Source organism: Fukomys damarensis, unplaced genomic scaffold (genome assembly GCF_012274545.1).
Source record: "Fukomys damarensis isolate Sample0158 unplaced genomic scaffold, DMR_v1.0_HiC HiC_scaffold_4, whole genome shotgun sequence".
Classification (NCBI taxonomy): domain Eukaryota; kingdom Metazoa; phylum Chordata; class Mammalia; order Rodentia; family Bathyergidae; genus Fukomys; species Fukomys damarensis.
The window spans coordinates 25,167,106-25,187,601 of record NW_022900916.1 but is presented as its reverse complement, the minus strand read 5'-3'; the positions used below and the strand labels follow the sequence as shown (position 1 = coordinate 25,187,601).

Below are 20,496 nucleotides of genomic sequence, written 5' to 3'. Positions count from 1 at the left end.
CCAGTAAGAGAGAAAAGAACAACAAGCCTTTTACCTGAGGAAGTTTCTTTAGCTGCTCTGAGAAACATCTACAAGTATCCTAGTTTAAGACATTGACCAAAACTGGATAAGAGCTGAAGAGGCAGCAGTGGAACCTAGTCTGTTAGCCAGGTGACATTTTGTGCCCTTCTATAGATGGTAGGGTAACACACAGCAGAGGTTAACCAGTGTTACTGCTCTAACAGATCATTGCGTGTTTTGAAGATTCTGTGCTTTGATATGCTGGGGTAATATTAAACAAGATTGTTTTAAGGAAATAGACTGACAGAAGCTTGATGTAAGAAAGCTATACGAGGTTTTTATTGTTTTATAAGCTTTTTAAAAATTTTTATTTAAAAGGACATAGTACACTTAGCATACAACCCATAAATCCCACTCCTGAATATTTATCCAAAATATACACATAAAAGAAAAAGACGCACACAAATGCTTATAAAGTCTTTATTGATAACTGTACAAAGAAACCAAATGTTCAACTAGTGAATGGGTAAAGTATGGTCCATCTACACAATAAATATTACTGAGCACTAGAAAGGAACCAACTATGTAATGACAAAACAATGTGGAGGAGATCTCGTGCATTGTGCTTTGAGAAAGAAGTTAGACTCAGAAGGCCACACACTGTATTATTCCATTTATATGATAATTTTGGAAAAGGCAGAACTATAAGGAAAATAAATTGGTGGCTGCTAGGGGAAGGCAGAGGAGGGAGTAAAAGTAACAAGGCGGCCAGAGGAGAATGCTGAGTGATGGAATTAGTTTGCATTTTGATTTCTGAGGTAACAACATGAGTGTGCATATATCTCTTCCTCGTACTGGACATCAGAAGAGTGACTTTTACTATTTGAAAATTAAATAATTAGAAGTCAAAACACAGAATAATAACCCTTACATATTTTCTTAAAGATAAAGATAACAAAATTCAGGAACAAGAGAGGGAAAGAGACGGTAAAAAATGAAGACCTGACTTTACTATTCTGCTTGTTTCATAATTGAGTAAAATAACCTTTGAGGCTGGGAGAGGAGGTGCAGGCCTACAATCCCAACACTCTGGGAGGCTGAGGCAAGAGGATCAAAAGTTTGAGCTAGCCTGTACCACACACATAAAATATTTGAGACATGCTCATACACACAAAAAAAACTTGGTAAATCCATGTTGGGAGGACTGCAGTGAACAGTTCATGAATAAGAATTGGTTATTAAAGGCTCAGTTTTTTCTTGTCAGTGTCTCTCTAACCCTTACCACCCCACTCCCCGCAATCTCTCCAGCAGTAGGGTTTAGAGCCAGTCAGAGCCTTCACACTGAGCTATATCCCTAGCACTTTTAAAAATTTTGAGACAGCATCTGTAAATCACTCACACTGGGCTTGAACTTTGGATCCTCCAGTTTCAGCCTCCCAGAGTGCCAGGATTACTAGTGTGCATCACCATACCCAGCTATGAATTTTCAAATGAGCTTGAAAAATGTCTTTTGTGTCCATAAAGTCTGAAATACATAATATGAAAGGCTGACCACACCTCTTAATACTTAGGATAGATTTACCTATGGGTACATTTAAATATGTATACATTATTGGACGTATAATATGTGGTATCCCCAAACTATCATTTGTATTCACTTGATATTTATATTCTGCACAAACAATGCAATGATAAAATAAAGACATACAACCTTCTTTAACTATACACTTACAGAAGCAGATGTCATGGATCAAAGGGCATGTGTGTGTTTTCAGGTTTTGAGAGCTTATAGTAGTAATTTATATTCCTACCCTCAATGTATGAGGTCCCATAGCCCCAGCTCTCTGACCAGTATTGACAAAAAGGTATTTAAAAATAAAACAAACAACACCAGGAGTGGGGAATGAAGCTATGTGGCAAAGTACTTGGCTAGCTTGCAAGAGGATCTAGGTTTGATCCTAGCACCACACACAAAAATTAAAAAACAAAAAATCCCAGTTTGAAAATTGAAGAATGGTAGTTTTTAAAACAGTAATTTCTTGTAAATAATCATAAGAGCTAAAGCAAGTTATTTGCTTGTTTTACAGACTCAAAACCAGTCTGCATAAAGGAGTGCTATCAGCTACTCTAGGGGACAAAAATGTTAGCTTGGGCCAGGGATTTAGCTCGGTGGCACCACACCTGCCTCCCAAAAGCAAGGTCTGAGTTTGCTCCCCAAAGGGTGGGGGAGAGTTAGCTTTATTGGAGGAGAGTAAGCATGACTTCATTAAAAATACTGTATTTTAAAGGTGTGGGAAAAGGTATAGACAAATATCAAGCAATTTCAGTGGGTAGAATTTAGGGTACTTGTATTTTTGCTTTTTGCTCTAAGTAATGGTGCTTTTTTTGTTTTGTTTTACACAGGTTTTTAATAGCAAATATTTAGTAAGCTTTTTTTTCTTTTACAATGACTCCTACTATCTGGGTTCCCAAATCCTCCTTCCTGTAACTGTGAGAATACTAGTTTCTGCTGGCTCTGTGTGTGTGTGTGTGTGTGTGTGTGTGTGTGATTTCATATATTTTATGAAAACAGAAAAGTCTGTATTTGCCTTTCTCCTGCTTAGTTAGATTTGTTTATTTCATGTTATTCCAACAAACATACTTGGGGTATAATTTGCTAACAATCTTAGACTTACAAACTTAGCAAACAATGTATAGATTAAGAACATATAATTAAATAGATTAAGAAATCAAGTTCCTTTGTAAATGATATAAAAAGAGCTCAGCAACCTAGACAGTATTTTTAAAAAGCAGTAATCTCAAATAAGGCTGCAAGCCAGGCATAGTGGCACAGGCCTGTAATCCCAGCACTTGGGAGGCTGAGGCAGGAGGATTGCCAGGAGTTCAAGGCCAGCCTGGGCTACATAGTATGTTCAGGACCAGCCTGAACTACAAAGCAAGATCCTGTCTCAAAAAAAAAACAAACCAAAGGCCGGGGATTTAGCTCAGTGGTTCTGCCGCCTGTCTCGCAAGCGCAAGGACCGGAGTTTGATCCCTGATACCCAAAAAACCAAAAAACCCACACAAAACAGACTGCAGTCTCTGGACATATATGAGAAACCAGGTGGTTCTGATGCAGGTGGGCTGCAGAGTACTACTGGTATAGAGATTAGGAGCACAAGCAATGGAAACAGAGCAGCCCCACCTCTGGTTTGGTGACTGCTTGGTCACAGGCCAGGCCACTCTACTCCAGCTTGCATTTCAGTGAGTCATGTGCAGGTGTCACACTGGCTGGCCTACGGTTTCCATCAATGACATCTGCAGCATTACAACTTGTTGCTGATGGTTCTGTTACAGATCGCACCAGCTGAAGCGCCAGATGCTAAAGTGAGGATGGTGATTATTACTGGACCACCAGAGGCTCAGTTCAAGGTATGTGCACACGTTACAAATGAAGGGGAGAACAGCAGTGCCTCTGCAGAATGGATTATATAAAACTATAAAGTAGAATCACTGAAAACTCATGTCTAAGATCAGAAGTAGAACCATACCCAGACATCAATTATTGCACATTTCTCCTTGGTGCTTTTACTCTTACAGTTGGAATGACTATCTTGCAACTGCTAAATTCTTGTATGATGAGAAATTCAGTTATTTCCAAACTAACACTAGAGTTTGTGTAGGGCCTGGTGGAGTATACCTGTAATCCTAACATTCGGGAAGCTGAGGCAGAAAGATCACCTCAAGTTCAAGGCCAGCCTGAACTACATAGGTTTAAAAAAAAAAAAAAAAAGTAGGGTGGGGGATTTAGCTCTGGTTCCTGTGCTGCCTCGCAAGTACTAGGACCTGAGTTTGATCCCCAGAACCAGAGAGGAGGGGGGAGATCAGAGAGGCTATAATGGTTATAATGGTTAAATCACTTAAGTGATCAGTGACTATTCGACCTAAGGAATAGTTGTTAACCTGTCCTAACCTACATTTTTTCTCATGAATTCAAGGGCTTGTTTTAGACAGTACTGGACATTCCTAGTATTCTTTGACTGTGTTAATAGCTACATCTGTGGCTTAAGACATTAAGGATGAATGGACTGTAGTACATTGATAAATTTTGTCTTTTTTCTAATTCTCTAAAATGAGCTTATCATTTCTACACCAATGACTTTTTTGTGGACTGTGCTGGCAGTTTATCAGATTAGACCTGCTTCTGTTTCCTATAGTGTAACCACAAGTTAATGAGTGTCACTAACAGAAGGTGTTATTTACATATAACATCTGTAATGTATGCAGTACCTGATGGGATATGCTGGTTATAAATATCCTAAGTATTAACTTGATTTTGTAGCCTCTTTATTTATAGCAGAAACGCCTGGCTAAGATTAAGGTGTTTATACAAAGTATTCTTCACCAGGTTTCTAATGACCATTTAGACATCAAAGTGGCTCTTTGTGAGCTTGGCACAACTGGCTATGTAGTTCTTTCCCAAGTTATTAGGCTTTTTTTTGTTTGTTTTTTGAGACCAGGGTCTCACTATGTAGTTGAGACTGACCTGGAACTCACTATGTAGCCCAGGCTGGTCTCGAACTCACAGCGATCCTCCTGCCTCAACCTCTCAAGTGCTGGGATTACAGGAGTGCACCACCACACCCAGCTAGGTTTTTTTTTGTTTTGTTGTGTTGAGATCTGGCTCTATGGCAAGTAGTGAACTCACAATCCTCCCACCTCAGCCTGAGTAGCTGGGATTTATGGGCATGTACCCCAATGCCTTGTTCCAGTCTTTTGCTCAAGAAAAATGCAATTATTTCTCATTACCAGGTGAATTTTTATGTTTCAAGCTTGGTGTATAGATGGCCATTTGTCCACAAAAATATGTTTTAGCTAGACAAATCCCTTCTTATCTCTCATCATTCATTCAGTTGCCTTATGTGTGGTACACAGTTATCGTCACTTTTCAGGACTCCCTAACTTCTATCTCTTACGCTGTCTTTCAGCATTCAAGTTAGATTTAGGGTGTCTTTAAAGTTCAATTTTTGTGTTTCAAACATGAAAGATACTGACAGACTGTATTTTCACCTGCAGGCTCAGGGAAGAATTTATGGAAAAATTAAAGAAGAAAACTTTGTTAGTCCTAAAGAAGAAGTGAAACTTGAAGCTCATATCAGAGTGCCATCCTTTGCTGCTGGCAGAGTTATAGGAAAAGGAGGCAAAACGGCAAGTACTTCAGCAAAACCTGTGCAGTGGTATGAAAGGGAAAAAGCATTACAAGGTACTTAGGAGTTCCAAGTCCCTGAATTTTGGCTAACTTATAAAAAAGCAAGACCACCTTTACCAAGGTTTGGAGAAAACTGCGTATTACTTGAATGTTGGTGTCAGCTAGCAGTGAAAATAATGTGTCTTTCAGACGACTTGGTGAGAAAGAAATGCCCTGTATTTATAAAGGGCATTCAGCATCACTCTGCTGTTACAACTGAAGCTTTACATTTGTATTATACAAACACTAAAGGACACAAACTATGACTTTTAAATTCTAACTGAAAAAAGCAAATGGCTTCCAGTCTTCTAACACAACATCTAGGTCATTTCCAAAGCTACTTACAATTTTAAAGTCATTAAAAAGCATATACTTTGGAATCCTATCAGGATTTGAATCTGGTTTTGCCATTTACTTGTGTAAATGGACAAATCAGTTGATTTGAATGAGTCTTAGTTCTAATTTTCTTGAAGTGGGGACAGTGTTACACACTCAAAGAGTTTTTAGTGGCTAAAATGAAACTTACAAAGCCACAGCTCAGTGTCTAGTACATGGTAAGTACTCTGGAAATGGTAGTGTTTTAAAATGCTGCTTAACATGATCTGTTTCTCTCTTTCAGGTGAATGAACTCCAGAATCTGTCAAGTGCTGAAGTTGTTGTTCCTCGTGACCAGACACCTGATGAGAATGACCAAGTGGTTGTCAAAATAACTGGTCACTTCTATGCTTGCCAGGCAAGTGGGTGCTAAAAGAAGGCAGCTCTTTTGCTTCTCTCTCAAGTAAAACCAATTATCACACAAGTGCTACTATGAAAATATTTAAGGCTGTTTGATGCTCAACAAAAAAAATTTTTTAAGAGGTGGGGTCTCTGATGCTTAGGCTGGCCTGGAACTCCTGGCCTCAAGGACTGATCCTCCTGCCTCAGCTTCCCATGCACCTGGGAGGATAGCCATGTGCCCAGCTGACTCTTAATTTTAGTACCAGGATCGAACTCAGGATCTTGCACATGTGAGGCAGGTGCAGCACCACTAAGCTAAATCCCCGGCCCTGTTTCTTAATACTTTTAGTTTCCCTTTTAGCAGGTTATTTCAGAGACTGCTAGCAACTGATGAGTATGGATCTCCAATCTTCAGATGGATTTCTATTTGAAGTTGTTAAAATGGAATAATAAAGTAATTTTAGTAATTTCTGATTGGGTGGATTTTTCAAATCTCTGTCTTTTTGCAGGTTGCCCAGAGAAAAATTCAGGAAATTCTGACTCAGGTAAAGCAGCACCAACAGCAGAAGGCTCTGCAAAGTGGACCACCTCAATCAAGGCGGAAGTAAAGGCTCAGGAAAAGCCCACCACAGAGGCAGATGCCAAACCAAAGACAGATTGCTTAACCAACAGACGGACTCTGACCCCATCCAGAATCACATGCACAAGTTGTTACCTAGCCAGTTGTTTCTGAGGACCAGGCAACTTTTGAACTCCTGTCTCTGTGAGAATGTATACTTTATGCTCTCTGAAATGTGTGACACCCAGCTTTTAAAAAATAAAAGAAAAAGAAAAGTAAGGGGGAGAGGGAGAGAAAGAGCTCTGCACTTCCCTTTCCATAGTCTCACAGTATAATGAATATTCTAATTTTTCTTAATATTTCCCCCATACTGCCAGAAATTGGCTTAAATGGTGCATTCATAAAATTCATCGAATAAATTAAAAAGATTGCTCTTAAATCCAATTGTTAAAATTGGATCAGAAATCAGAATAGAATTATCACAGGAACTTGAGATGTTAAGCCATTAGTGTAGAAAAACTTTTATTTTTAATCTAACACTAACACAACCTAAGGGAAGTGCTGAATGGTGTTGGCAGGGGTATTAAATGTGCATTTTTACTCAACTACCTCAGGTATTCAGTAATACAGTGAAAAGCAAAATTGTTCCTTTTTTTGAAAATTTTATATACTTTATAAAGATAAAAGTCCAACAGTTTTTTTAAAAATGTAAAATTTAACAGCTGTCAGCTAACAGGCAAATAAGTGAAAAAGGAATTTTACTTCTGGCTGGTGACAGTAAAGCTGGAAAATTTCAGGTTTTTTGAGGCTTCTGACACAGTTATTGAAAACCCAGTAAATGTTCAAAGATACAGAGCAGTGCCTATATTTGGAGAGCAGCAATGCCAGTTATTCCTGTGTTTATAGTTGGAATGTTTTTGGTGGTACTTACAGAGCAAAGTGGTGGTGGCAGGAGGTTTTGGAACACCTAGTTAAACGGCTTTAGCAGACTTCAGGTTTTCTGTTTAGCTGTATGACTGAATGCATAAATGTTTCGTGCTTTGATTATCTACCTGAAGAAAGTGTATTGAGGTAGGACTTCCAACGGGCAAAAAGCAAGCTTTAGCTTGTCCTACAGGTTGCTTAGTTTTAGTAACCTTCAGACTAATTGGTCTATGAGCAAACTCTAAAAGAACTGATTTTATTTAGTGACAGTGTTTAAATTAACAAAAGGCTACATTTCTTTGTACCCGGCTGGCACTGTCATGCAATGGATGATTTTTTTAAGTCCACTTAAAATATCACATAGAATGTAGCAGGATTTCTGTATACCCTGTGCCCAATTATTTGAAGATAAGTCAAAGGTAGAGAACTCAAAAATGTTTTGAGAATGCAATTTGAATGACTGAAAACACCTGACCTTTGAAACTGAACTCATTTACCCGTTCCTTAACTTGATGGCAAAGCCCAGGATGTACAATTGTGTGGGTGGTCTTGGAAGCCATGCTGCTCTCCGAACTGTTTTTGTGTTGCTTTCCTTCATAAGATGATCACCGTCATCTAACTACACTGATCTGAAGGGCATTATGTAACCCTTTAAAACACACTGCCTCATTTGTATTTCAAGATGAATTTCTACAGACTAAGTTTTTCTGAAGATCAGCATATCAATTAGACATTTTGAAAACTTTTCCTAAATATTCACAGAAAACCAGTTTATTTTGTAGTTTATCCAAAAAGTGCCCTTTTTGTCAATGATTTCACCTAACATAATTTTTTCATACAATGAATTTAAATTGCTGAAAAATCATGGGCTGGCTTTCTGGTTGGATTGCACTGTGAGATGTGCTTAATTAAGGCCAGAGCTCTTCTGCAAAATTTGATTTTTCTAATACTTGTTTTTTAAAATACAGGTAGGTGCTGCATTTATATCTGCTGGTATATTTCTGCCATATTTCACTTCTATTCTTTTAGTGTGGCAAATCATGTTTTCCTTTCACTTTAGCACTGATGATTTGGAGTATCTGGTACTAGCTAAGAAATAATTCTGTAATTGGGTTTTGTACTCACCATATATGATCATTCCTCATCTATAATGTGCCCCAAATGCAGCTTCATTTTCCAGATACCCTGATGCAGAATAAAGTTTTTCATCATTAGTCTCAGCTTATTGTGTAGTATGTTCAAATGAACGTGATGTTTGAATTTGGCCTGCAAACAGTTTTAATACTATATCAATCTTGAAATCGGCATGACTACTTACTGTTAAATTATTTTCTCTGGCCTGCAGTACATTAATGTGAACCTTGCTTATACTGTTTATCTGAACCAAGAACTGTAGGTCACTAAAGTTTCCCTAATAATTTGCTTTTTTCTGTCATTTGGATTATTCTAAAAGGGGACAAGTCCTATCATAGAAAAAGCCTGTTATCTATTAGACTCAGTGGGCAGTAGCGTATTTTGTTAAGACTTTTGGCCATTACAGTTGTATTGAGTACTTGCGTTATAAGCAAAATAAAAGTGAGTAGTGAGCTCAAGTTAAGTACATGTACCAGTACTAACTCCAGGAAATCCTGTTGTGATCTCAGGAATAAATAGCATGTTAAAGTTTGGGTACTGGGGATCGAACTCAGGACCCTTGTGCTTGCAAGGCAGTCCCTGGCCCTAGAACATACTTATTCTTGTTAGCTCATTTATCTCTAATCTCTGTGAGTCAGTTGAGTGCCCTTGAGGTAGCCAAGCCTTGTTCTATTGGCAACCTATTTTCCAAGAGTGACTAAATCCAAATCTGAAACAACTCAGAGTTCATCTAATTTTATTCACATTTGAACTCCACTGGAGTCAACAAGGAAGTGTCCTCCTCTTCTATTCCAAGAATAAAATCTTCAGGTAATGTTTCAGGTGGTATCTGAGATAACTGGTCATCATAAGAACGTAGAGTCCATAATTTCTCTAATTCATACGTTTCTCTGCTCTCTGGAAGCATTAAATGAATCACCATATTGCCTATCAGGGATAAAAAGTTACAATGAAGAAATAATGTATTTGCTTTTATTCTTGTGTTCTCACAACTCTTGTCTAGTAGAAGTCTAGGAACTAGATCAGTTGTTATCAGAGAGCAAACTGTGGATCCCATCCCAGCAAAAATTACCACAGCAGTGATGCTGTGCCTTTCTCGGGGTATCCCCTGTATCAGCATGTGTCATCCGTGATGAAGCTGACTATCCACTGACTAATAGGAAGTGCTCCATGCACATCACATTTCAGCAAATCTTGTGAGCAAAGAAAGTACTATGCTTTGGGGTTCTTGTCAAGGCTGTTTGTAGTGAAAAACATTGTTTCCAAAACAGGACAGCTCTGCTTATAGCTAACTCAGTTGAAGCAATGAGAAATGTCTAGGGACGCTGTCGCCATTAGGAGGGATACTGCTAACATCCTATAAAATGCTGGGCCCAAAATATTTACAGTGACAGGGCTAGGGATTTAGCTCAGTGATGTTGCTGGCTGCCTTGGAAGCATAAGGTCCTGAATTCGATCCCCAGTACTAAAAATAAAAAAAAATTTATAGTGACAAGGTGAAAAACCCTTGACAAGCCTTGGCATCTCTCACCAGAGCAGAAGTAGGCCTGCTTCCTGCTAGTTATATAAAAAAAGACTGTTCTACCCCTGTGCTCTCCTAGGGCATCTAGGGCTCCAAGGACCAGTGTCAAAACAGTGCACAAATCATGGAGCTGGCTATAGGAGTAGCAAATTGTTTTTGTCTCTAACTCACAAATAGATTTGTGCTGTCTTTGCTTTTTTTTTTTTTTTTGGTACCAGGGATTGAACTCGGGTCCTTGTGCTTGCAAGGCAGGCCACCGAACCGCTGAGCTAAATCCCCGGCCCGATTTGTGCTGTCTTTGTAGCCATGAAAGTGGAAAGACAACAACTTGTTCTCATGCAACTAGGACAAAACCTTAGACTTCGAGTTTTTTGCTGCTGTTGTTACCAGGGACGGAACTCAGGACATTGTACTTGGGAGGCAGGTGTGGTCCCACTGAGCTAAATCCCTGGCCACTCAGTTCTTAATGTAGTTAGCATTTTGTATTCCCCCCTCTTCTCGTTACTGGGATGAAACTGAGCTACATCCCCAACTCTTTTTAAGATAGTTTCACTAAAGTGCCCAGGCTGCACTCAAGTCCCCCGAAGAGCCTTATGTTCTCACAGGTGGGGCTTTTGGGACGTGGCTGGATTTTGGGGGCTCAGAGCTGACTTGCTGTTAGGCGGGTCCCTGGAGGCCTGGCAGCGTCTACCCTCAAGCTCTATTTGCCACTGCTCTGCACAGCTATTCCTTTGCCATGCGCCCTGGAGCCAGCCAACTATGGGATGAAACCTCTACAAACTGTGAACCAAAACTACTCCTTTAAGTTGTAGGTATTGGGTATTTTGTCCCAGAGATGAAAGGAGTGACTTAAGACTGTGTCTTCCTCCAAAAATGTATTACTGTATCTGGAATACTGAGTTCAGGTGAAGATTTCACAAATCAGCTGAATTACAAAACTTTTGTTGAAACAAATTTCAAAAAAATCTTACATAGAAATGTAGTCATGGATTTTGTGAATTGCTTTGCAGCTGAAAATGAGATAATCTGGCTTAGTATCAGTACTTATCTATACAATATGCCAAAATAACTTACCAAAATCCACACAGAGCCAGTCATCAGTGTCCTTCCCTTCAATCCTAACATGAGGCTCACTTTTACATTTCAGGTATTTGTACTGAAAAAAAGCCAGACCATAGATTAAAGACAGGAGGTCTGCCCTTAATGAGGATCTAGTAGCATTTTTCTTGGTCTGTCTGGGAACTAGCTTACTCATTTTTCATAGCTATATTTGCCACATGGTTAATAACAGGAAAAATATTTATCCCCTAAATCCTATCTTCTTTCACTCCTCATTCCTGAGCCTTCTTGCTTAAATTCTGAGAAGGCCGCACTCATTCACCAAAGTACCCCCGGGGAACAGAGGGCTAAACACTTGGTCCCCACCTACATCACCCACGTGCCCATCTGGCTTCCCTTCATGCCTCAGGCAAGACAAGCACCACTTTCCTGTTTTACTTTATTTTAGGTACCGGGGATCAACACAGGACTCTCTGCTTTTCGAGGCAGGTGGTGGTACCACTGAGCTAAATCCCTGGCCCAACCACTTTCCTGTTTTAGGCTGGGTCTTCTCAGTGCTACTGATTTCGTCTCATCTGGCTTCAGGATATGCTAATGGATGACTTCCTTCCAAGTGTTGGTTTCCAAGTGGTCTCAGTTATTAACACCAACAGATATGCCAACAACAGACAGAATTTAAGCTAAAAATTGTTAGGAGACAAAGGACACTAACACGATGATAACAATTATACATAACACCAAAGATCAGCTCCTAAATATATGAAGCACACTGACAACTGAAAGGGGAAACAGTAGTAGCACAGTAAGACTTCAGTAGCCCATGGTCCATAATCAATAGAACAATCAAGAGCAAGAAGGAAAGGGATGGCTTTTTTTTTTTTTTTTTTTTAAGGTTTTTAAAGACTTGGTCTTGCTCTTTAATTCAGGCTGGCCTTGAACTCACTATGTAGCCCAGGCTGGCTTCGAACTTGGCAACAATCATATTGCTTCTCAAGCAGCCTCTCAAGTGCTGGGATCACAGGCGTGTGCCACCATGCCCAGGGAAATAGAAAACTTAACACTGGTTCCAAAACACATTAACAGAGCTCTCTACCCAACAGTAGAAGAATGTACTCTTTTATCAAGGGTACAAGAATGTTCTCTAGGATAATCATTTATTAATCTACAAAAGAATTTTTTTCTTCCTGGTACCAAGGACAGAACTCAGGACCAGCACCACTGAGCTAAATCCCGGGCCCTACAAAAGAAATCTTAAGTTTAAAAAAATGAAATGAGAGTAAATAAAATATTTTCTGTTCATAATGAAATAAAATTAAGAATAATCGGGGGTAGGGTGGGGATTTAACTCAGCGGTTTGGTGGCCTGCCTTGCAAGCGCAAGGACCCAAGTTCAATCCCCCGTACCAAAAAAAAAAAAAGAATAATTGGAAAAATCTACATAATGTGAAAATTAAACAATAGACACCCAACAGGTCAAAAAGTCACATAAGCAGGAAGTGAGACAAATGAAAATTATACTCTAAAGAACTAGGGGGGAGAATATCAAAAGCTAGCAGAGGAAAGGTAAAAACTAGGGAAGGAAAAAAATCAGTGAAAGCAAGATTTGGTTCTTAAAAAAAAAAAGTAAAACAAATCTTTATCTAGATTGAGTAAAAAAAGGAAACTAAAATCAGAAATGGGGGCTATTACTACCCATTTAAGAAAAATTAAAAAATAATTTTAAGAGTACTATGGCTGGGTGTGGTGGCACACACCTGTAATCCCAGCATGTGTGAGGCTGAGGCAGGAAAGACTGCCACAAATTTGAAGCCAGCCTGGGCTACATAGTTCAAAGCCAGCCTGAACTATAAAAGCCAAACAGACCTTGTCCCGAAAAAAAAAAAAAAAAAGTAGTATGAAGATAGCCTCTTTAATAAATTGTTCTGGAAAAACTGAATTTCAACTTGGTAAAAATTAAAACTAGACCCCTATCTTTCACCATGCACTGAACTAAAAGTGGATTAAAGATCTAAATAAATATTAAGACAAACAAAACACTAAACTTGCTGGAAGATAAGTTAGGTACAGCTCTAAACAACGGCATAGGAGAAGACTGAACAAATCCTCAGTAGCACCAGAACTAGCGCAAAGAATCAACAACTGGGATCTTATCTTACTAAAAAGCTTCTGCACTGCAAGAGAAACCACCAACAGAGCAAAGAGATAACTACAACGTGGGAAAATTTTTTACCAGTTGTTCCTCAGACAAAGGTCTACTGTCTAGAATAAATAACTAAAAAACACCAGCCCCCCCCAAATATAAAGACCCAATTTAAAAATGGGCATCTGAAATGAAGAGACATTTCTCAGACAAGTAAAAGCAACAAATAAACATGAAAAAATGTTCAACATCACTGGTCTTTTGAGAGATGCAGATGAAAACAACACTGAGATTTCACCTCACCCCAGAAAGAATGGCTGCTATCATGAATCAACCAATAACAAATGCTGGCAGGGTTATGGGGAGAAAGAAACCCTTCTTCATTGATGGTGGGAGTACAGACTGGTGCAACCAGTCAGTATGGAGATATCTCAAAAAACTAGGACTAGAGGTCATATTTGACCCAGCTATTCCTTCTGCTGGGTATCTTCCCAAAAGAATTAAAAGAGTCACACCACAGTGATATATGTGCACCTATGTTTATAGCAGCACAGTTTGTAATAGCTGAAACTTGGAAACAGCCCAATTGCCCATCAACTGGAGAGTGGATAAAAAAGATGTGGGGTTTTTTAAAAATATAAAATGAAGTACTACTCAGGCATAAAGAACAAGAAATTAGAGACATTTATACCTAAGTGCATGCACCTTGAGGACATAGTCAAGTGAAATAAACAGGACACATGTGTAAATACCAGTTTCTCTGGTGTGAAAAACTGAAAGTAAATAAGGATCAAAATGTGTAATTGATAATGTGAAATAGGAAAAAAACATCTAAAGGAGTAGGGGAAGTGGGAGGGGTAGAAGGGAAAAGAAAAAATATGAGTAAAGAAAAAACATGGGAACAGAATCTTTGTAAACAGCAAAGGGTGGTAGGGGTGAAGGGAAGGCAGGGAAATGGGAAAAAAATAAGAACCAAGATACATCATGTAAAGATACAAGATCCCAGTGATGAACGTAACTATCACATAGTTAAAATGTACCAATAAACTTAATGGGGAAAAAAAGTACTGTGAACTGGGCTCGTGTCATCCACCTACAGACCCATCACTCAGGAAGCTAAGGTGGCAGGATGAGTCCACAAGTTTGTTATCAGCCTGGGCAACAGAGCAAGACTCCATTGAAAAAAAGAAGTACTACAAACAATTATGTAACAAACTGGCTAACCCAGGTAAAAGAAATGACAAATTCCTGAGACATGCAATCTACCAAGACCGAATCACTTAAAATAAAGATGGCAGAGACCAGCTGGGTGTGGTAGCGCATGCCTGAAGTCTCAGCACTTGGGAGGTTAAGGCAGAAAGATGTCCATGAGTTTGAGGCCTCCCTGGGCTATTTGGTGAGTCCAAGCCCAGCCTAAATTACATAGCAAGACCCTGTCTCAAAAACAAAACAAAAGGACTGCAGAGACCTATAACCAGTAGATGACTGAAGCAGTTACTGCAATTCCCCAACACAGAAATTGGGTTAATTTTACTGGTGAATTAGGAAGAATACTTTCTCAAATTTACAAAAATTAAACACAGAACATTTCCCAATTCTGTAAGACCAACTTCTTACTGACAGGAATGCTAGAAAGTATACGAAAAAAGAACTAGTCAGGTGTGGTAGCACAGACCTATAATCCTAGCACTCTGGGATGCTAAGGCAGGGAGAATTGCCTGGGCAATTTAGCGAGACCCTGTTTCATAAAATTTTAGAAGGGCCAGGGATGTAGCTCACTGTGAAGGCCCTGTGTTCAATAAAAAGTACTGCCCCCCAATCAATCCCTGGTGAATATATTGTCACCAACGAAGTATTAGCAAACCAAACAGCAGCATATTAAACAGCCAGGCATTTGTGGCCCACATCTATATCCTGCCTACTTGGGAGGCTGAAGCAAGAAGAAAATCACAAATTTGAGGCCAGCCCAGGCTGTTTCAAAATAAAATAAAAAGGGCTGGTATATATGGCTCAATGGTGGAAAGCTTATCAACTGTGACTGAGACCCTAGGGTCAATCCCTAGTACTGGAAAAAAACAATTATGCACCATGACCAAGTGAAATTCCTGGAATGTACACATTTCAACATGAAAACCAATAAATGTAATACGTCACATTAACAGATCAAAGAGAAAATCCACATGATCATTAACACATCTGGCAAAATTCAACACACTTTCATGACAAAATTACTCAACAAACTAGGGATAAAAGGAAACTACCTCAATGTAATAAAGGCCACATATGAAAGGCACACAGCTAGCATACTCTAGGCATACTTAATGATGAAAGACTGAATGAAGCTTTTCCTCTAAGATTAGGACCAAGACAAGATGCCCACTTTTGCTACTTTTAAGATGTAGCTGGAGCAATTGCATAAGAAAAGGCATCCAAATTGTAAATAAATAAATAAATTATCTTTTTGCGGACAGGATGATCTCACGTGTAGAAAACCTTAAAGTTACCACAAAAAAACATGGCTAGGACTAATAAATTAGGCAAAGCTGCAGAATACAAAAATCACACAGAGCCAGGCATGGTGGCGCATTCCTGTAATCCCAGCACTCGGGAGGCTGAGGCAGGAGGATCACTGTGAGTTCGAGACCAGCCTGCTGGGCTACATAGTGAGTTCCAGGTCAGTCTCAATTACATAGTGAGACCCTGTCTCAAAAACAACAACAACAACAACAACAACAAAAAAAAAAAAATCACACAAAAATCAGCTGAATTAGTATACACTTACAATAAGCAATCTGAAATTTAAAAAATTCCATTTATAATAGTACCAAAAAGAATCCATACATCAATTCTATCCCTATCCAAAATTTATTTCTTTAAGAAATGAAAAAAATAATCCATCCTAAAATTTACATTAAATCTCAAGTATGCTGAATAGCTAAAATAATCCTGAAAATGAAATAACAAAGTTGGCAACTTTACATTTCATGATTTTAAATCTTACACTCGGGCTGGAGGTGCTCAGTGGTAGAGTGCCTAACATGTGCAAGGCTCTTGGATCAATCCTCACCAACAAAACAACAGAAACAAAAACCCCAAAATTTAGTACACAAAGCTACAATGGTATATACTACTGTCATAAAGTCAGACACATAAACCAATTAATAGGGAGTCCATAAGTAAACTTGCAGAGATTATGGTTAAATGTTTTGTAACAAGGGTGCCAAGACAAAAACAGAAAAAGGACAGTCTTTTCAGCAAAGAGTACTAAGGAAGCTGGATATCCACATGGAAAGAAGACTTATACATCCTACAAAATTAATTTAAAATGGAATAAATACCTAATTATAGAACCTAAGGAGAGAAAACTCTTAGAAGAAAACAAGGAAAAGCTTAATGACATGATTGTGGGAATGATTTTCCTGGATATGCTATTAAAGGCACAGGCAACAAAAGACAAAGCTGGAATTATCAAAATTAAATACTTCTGTGCATCAAAGAATGCTACCAACAGAATAAGAAAAAGGATTATTAAAAAAAAAAGTTCCTACAACAAAATATTGTACCTATTTAAAATGAGCTAGTGACTGTAATTTCTCCAAAGAACATGTACAAATTGCCAATAAACAAATGAAAATATGTTCAACATCATAAATCATTATGGGACTGCAAATCAAAACAATGAAATACCCTTTACACCCATAAGGATGTCCATTATAAAAAATAAAACACCCCAAAACCAGAATAGGCCAGGCATGATGGCACACACCTGCAATCCCATCATTTGGGAGGCTGAGGCAGGAGGCTAAACAGGTTCTGGTTCAACCTAGATGATTTAGCAAGACCCTGTCTCAAAATTTTTTAAGAGGGGTGGAGGTTATGTCTGAGAGCTCCCTCAATCTCCAGTAACCACATACATACATACACACACACACACACACACACACACACACTACTACTAGTGGGATTTTAAATTAGTGTAGCCACTATGAAAAAGGGAATAATGCCTCAAAAAATTAAGGCTAGAATCAGCATATAATCCAGCAATTCCTTGTATGTACACTCCAAATTAGAAGTTGGCACGTGAAGGGATACTTCTATGCCTATGTTTACAGTAGTACTATGCACAGCAGCCAAAAGTTGTAATCAATGAACAGATGGATAAACAGTGTGGTATACAGGGTACAAACCCGTATATATAGTAGTTATTAGTCTTAAGAAATTCTGGCACGTTACAACATGGATGAACCTTGAAGACACAGTGCTAAGTGAAACAGCTAGTCACAAAAGGACAAATACCATATAATTTTCATGAGATAGGATGAGTAGTGAAATTAAAACAGATAAAGGAGAATGGCAACTGCAGAGGAAAGGAAGTAAGTTACTGTTTAAAGGGTACAGAGTTGCAAGATGAAAGTTCCAGCAATGGATGGTGGTTAACAATTGATGTACTTAAAACCACTGAATTATACACTTTAAAATGTAGGCAGGACCTAGATTATGTATATTTTTACTACAAAAAAATAACAAAATTTATTGAACTTGCCTCTCCCTTCTCATCTAAAATTTTTGTAAAAGTAATTTTTAGTCCCTAATTTTCCCTCTTCCAGAAACTCTGAACACTTCCATTCTTTTTGTATCCCCAAGTCTAACAGTAACTACTAAGTCTTCATCTCACTCCATTCCACTACTCTATCTGGTAGAGACCCTCTTCTCCTTGCACTCCGTCTTCTCTTCCTATCTATCTCTCCAACTACTTTTTTTGGAATTTTCCTCTGCCCTGTCGTATTATATCAGACTCCTTCTTGTTTTACTATTCTTTTGGGTTTTTTTTGTTTTATTATATTTTGTTTTTTAAGACAGGGTTTTGCTTTGTAGTTCAGGCTGACCTTGAACTCACTATGTAGTCCAGGGTGGCCTCAAACTCCCAGCAATCCTCCTGCTTCAGCCTCCCAAGTGCTGGGATTACAGGCATGTGCCATCAGGCCCGCTTATTTTGGTCTTAAAAGCCTTTCCAGCTGGGTATGGTGACACACACCTGTGATCCCAGCACTGGAGCAGCTGAGGCAGGAGAATCACTGTGAATTTGAGTCCAACCTGGGCTACATAGCAAGACCATTTCAACAAAACAAAACAGCGCCCCCAGTTGGTGCCAGTTTTCAGCTGGGTTATTCTCTTGCAGAATGATGCCAGAATTAGCTGGAAGCTTCTGAATACAGTATTTTCCTCATTCTGATTGACAAGCCCCTTTCCTTTTCTTTTATTATATCCATAAATTCAGAAGGCAAGGACTGTATCTAGATCACTTTTTACCTTGCCAATGACTGAGCACAATGCTTGCAAAGACTGGACATGCTCAAAACATCAGAATTAAACTCTAGACCCGCACTGTCCAATAGAACTTTTTATAGTTAGGGAAAGGTATTATGGCTGTTCAACACAGCAATAATCAGCTGAAATGTACTGTACTAGTGGCTGCCATATTGGTCAGTACTTGTGCTAGAAATCCCTTTGGCTTACACTGTCTTCTGGCTTGTCTCAGATGATTTTTCATTTTTTTCTTTTCGGTCACAAGAGACAAGAATTAGAAATACCTTGACTCATTGGGGCTAGATACTGTACTTGTTCCCAGACCGGTTTTAATCAAACAACACAGAATATAAAACATTCAGGCAAATTCTGAAAATTTGGCTTCCTCACATGTTCTTCAGGCTGAGGCACTGACATCTTCCCACTACATGAATGGTGTAAAGAGAGAAGAAAAAACATCCTACCATTTTCACAATGTAGTAGGCCATGGCATGTAAGTGCCGGGTGGAAGTCCCACTGCCAATCACAAAGTAATCAGTGTATCTCATTTCTGGAGGAACCTTGATCACACAAATGTCTCTTGCATTTTCTTGCCTCAGAAGAGAAACCAGCAAATCGATGTCAAACTTGGGACCAGTATGATCTGAAATGCACAAGTATTTGTTTGTGGCAGCTAGCCAAGGAGGACACAGCCCTGTAATACCCAGAGGTGCAGATGTCTCCCAGAGGAAACAAAGAAACTGCTCCTCCACAAGGATGTTCAAATCCAAAACGCCTGGAAGCTGACAGGGTCCAGACCTCCCAGCAGCTGAACCTCGGGTAGTCTCACACGGCACAACTTAGCCTTTAAGGTCAAAGTGCTCAGGTGACACAGAGCCAAAACATATCCTTTGCCATCCCCACGCACGAGGAGAACCACAATGACAAATAACTTTCCATTCGATAGTAATGAGCAATACACCGAAAACACAAAAAAGGAAAAACAGCAGCACAAAATTGAACCCCAATGCTGGGGATTTAGCTCAGCGATTCCGCTGCCTGCCTCACAGCACAAGGTCCCGAGTTCGATCCTCGGTACCTAATAATAATAATAATAAAAATAAATAAATAAAAAATAAAATTGAACCCCAGATATAAAGCGACAAAGAACAAAACTGTGAAGTGGGAGGCTCTCTCTCCCTCGCTCTGTTTTTTCTCTTTTCGCAGAAAAGATCTTGTAAATTTTCCACACTGGTCTAGAACCTGGGATCTTCCTCCTCAGTTTCCTGAATGCTGGGATTAGAGGCATGCATCGCTATGCAATTTTGGTTATTAACAACTGTTTTCTATTAAAATGTAATTTTTCTTCATAGAAGTGTAGATATTCCGTTCTTCAGCTTGGAGTATTATCGTGTGTAAATTTATAGTTCTCCTAAATTCTAAAACCGACTACAAAGCACCTAGTAGTAAAGTCCACGAAAACCTCTCTCAAATTCTATAACCTCTCAGAAATGACTTCTTTACGTTTCTCAAGTTTCTAAAAACGTTTGCAGCCATCACAGGATCTTAAGTAGGGCCCATCTCCCAGGAGCGTTTCTCGCACAATACTTGGCTGCAGTGCTTCGCTCTCCCTCGGAATCTCCAAGGCCCAACACTCCCAACGATCCCATCCCCAGGCCCCCAGGTGGGGAGCGGGGGTCAGGTCGATGAGGCCGTGATTCCGCCGTGAGGTCACCTGGGTGGCTGGGTTTGTGAAGACAACCGCTCATCGCGAGGCCTCAGTTTCTCCACTGGGAAACGGGAAGGCTGTGGGGGGCAATCTCTGAAGTCAGTTCCAGCTTTGGGTCTGTAGTTTTGCGAGCCGCAATGGAAACCTACGGAGGAACCAGAGCCCCCCGCGAAGGGATGGCTCCCAGCTTCGCAAACCGC

At 39.4% G+C, this 20,496-nt stretch overlaps 2 protein-coding genes across 6 annotated transcripts in view; one reads left to right on the top strand and one right to left on the bottom strand.

Annotated features, from left to right (window-relative positions):
- The window catches only part of Igf2bp3 (insulin like growth factor 2 mRNA binding protein 3), a 141,520-nt gene extending 134,342 nt beyond the window's left edge, over nucleotides 1-7,178 (top strand). For 2 of the 3 annotated variants that reach the window (XM_010641117.3, XM_010641119.3), the window contains 4 exons: nucleotides 3,337-3,411; nucleotides 5,056-5,187; nucleotides 5,847-5,960; nucleotides 6,454-6,575. In XM_010641117.3, the coding sequence (XP_010639419.1) occupies nucleotides 3,337-3,411; nucleotides 5,056-5,187; nucleotides 5,847-5,960; nucleotides 6,454-6,552 (420 nt within the window). In that variant the 3' untranslated portion in view covers nucleotides 6,553-6,575. Of the gene's footprint in view, nucleotides 1-3,336; nucleotides 3,412-5,055; nucleotides 5,188-5,846; nucleotides 5,961-6,453 lie in introns of all 3 variants that reach the window. The other variant, XM_010641118.3, reaches the window with a different exon arrangement.
- Malsu1 (mitochondrial assembly of ribosomal large subunit 1) lies at nucleotides 1,511-20,490 on the bottom strand. Of its 3 annotated transcripts, XM_033757230.1 has the most exons (5): nucleotides 20,303-20,490; nucleotides 19,053-19,231; nucleotides 11,158-11,239; nucleotides 8,553-8,612; nucleotides 1,511-1,525 (listed from the first exon to the last, which is right to left on the bottom strand). In XM_033757230.1, exons 1-4 carry the CDS (start codon nucleotides 20,334-20,336, stop codon nucleotides 8,569-8,571), a joined length of 339 nt encoding a protein of 112 aa, XP_033613121.1. In that variant the 5' UTR covers nucleotides 20,337-20,490; the 3' UTR covers nucleotides 1,511-1,525; nucleotides 8,553-8,568. The 3 variants fall into 3 exon arrangements, with proteins under 3 accessions (XP_033613121.1, XP_033613118.1, XP_033613117.1); XM_033757227.1 differs by lacking the exon at nucleotides 1,511-1,525 and having other exon boundaries at nucleotides 7,169-8,612; XM_033757226.1 differs by lacking the exons at nucleotides 1,511-1,525; nucleotides 8,553-8,612 and adding an exon at nucleotides 8,619-9,488 and having other exon boundaries at nucleotides 20,303-20,489.
- Nucleotides 20,491-20,496: the final 6 nt, after the last annotated feature.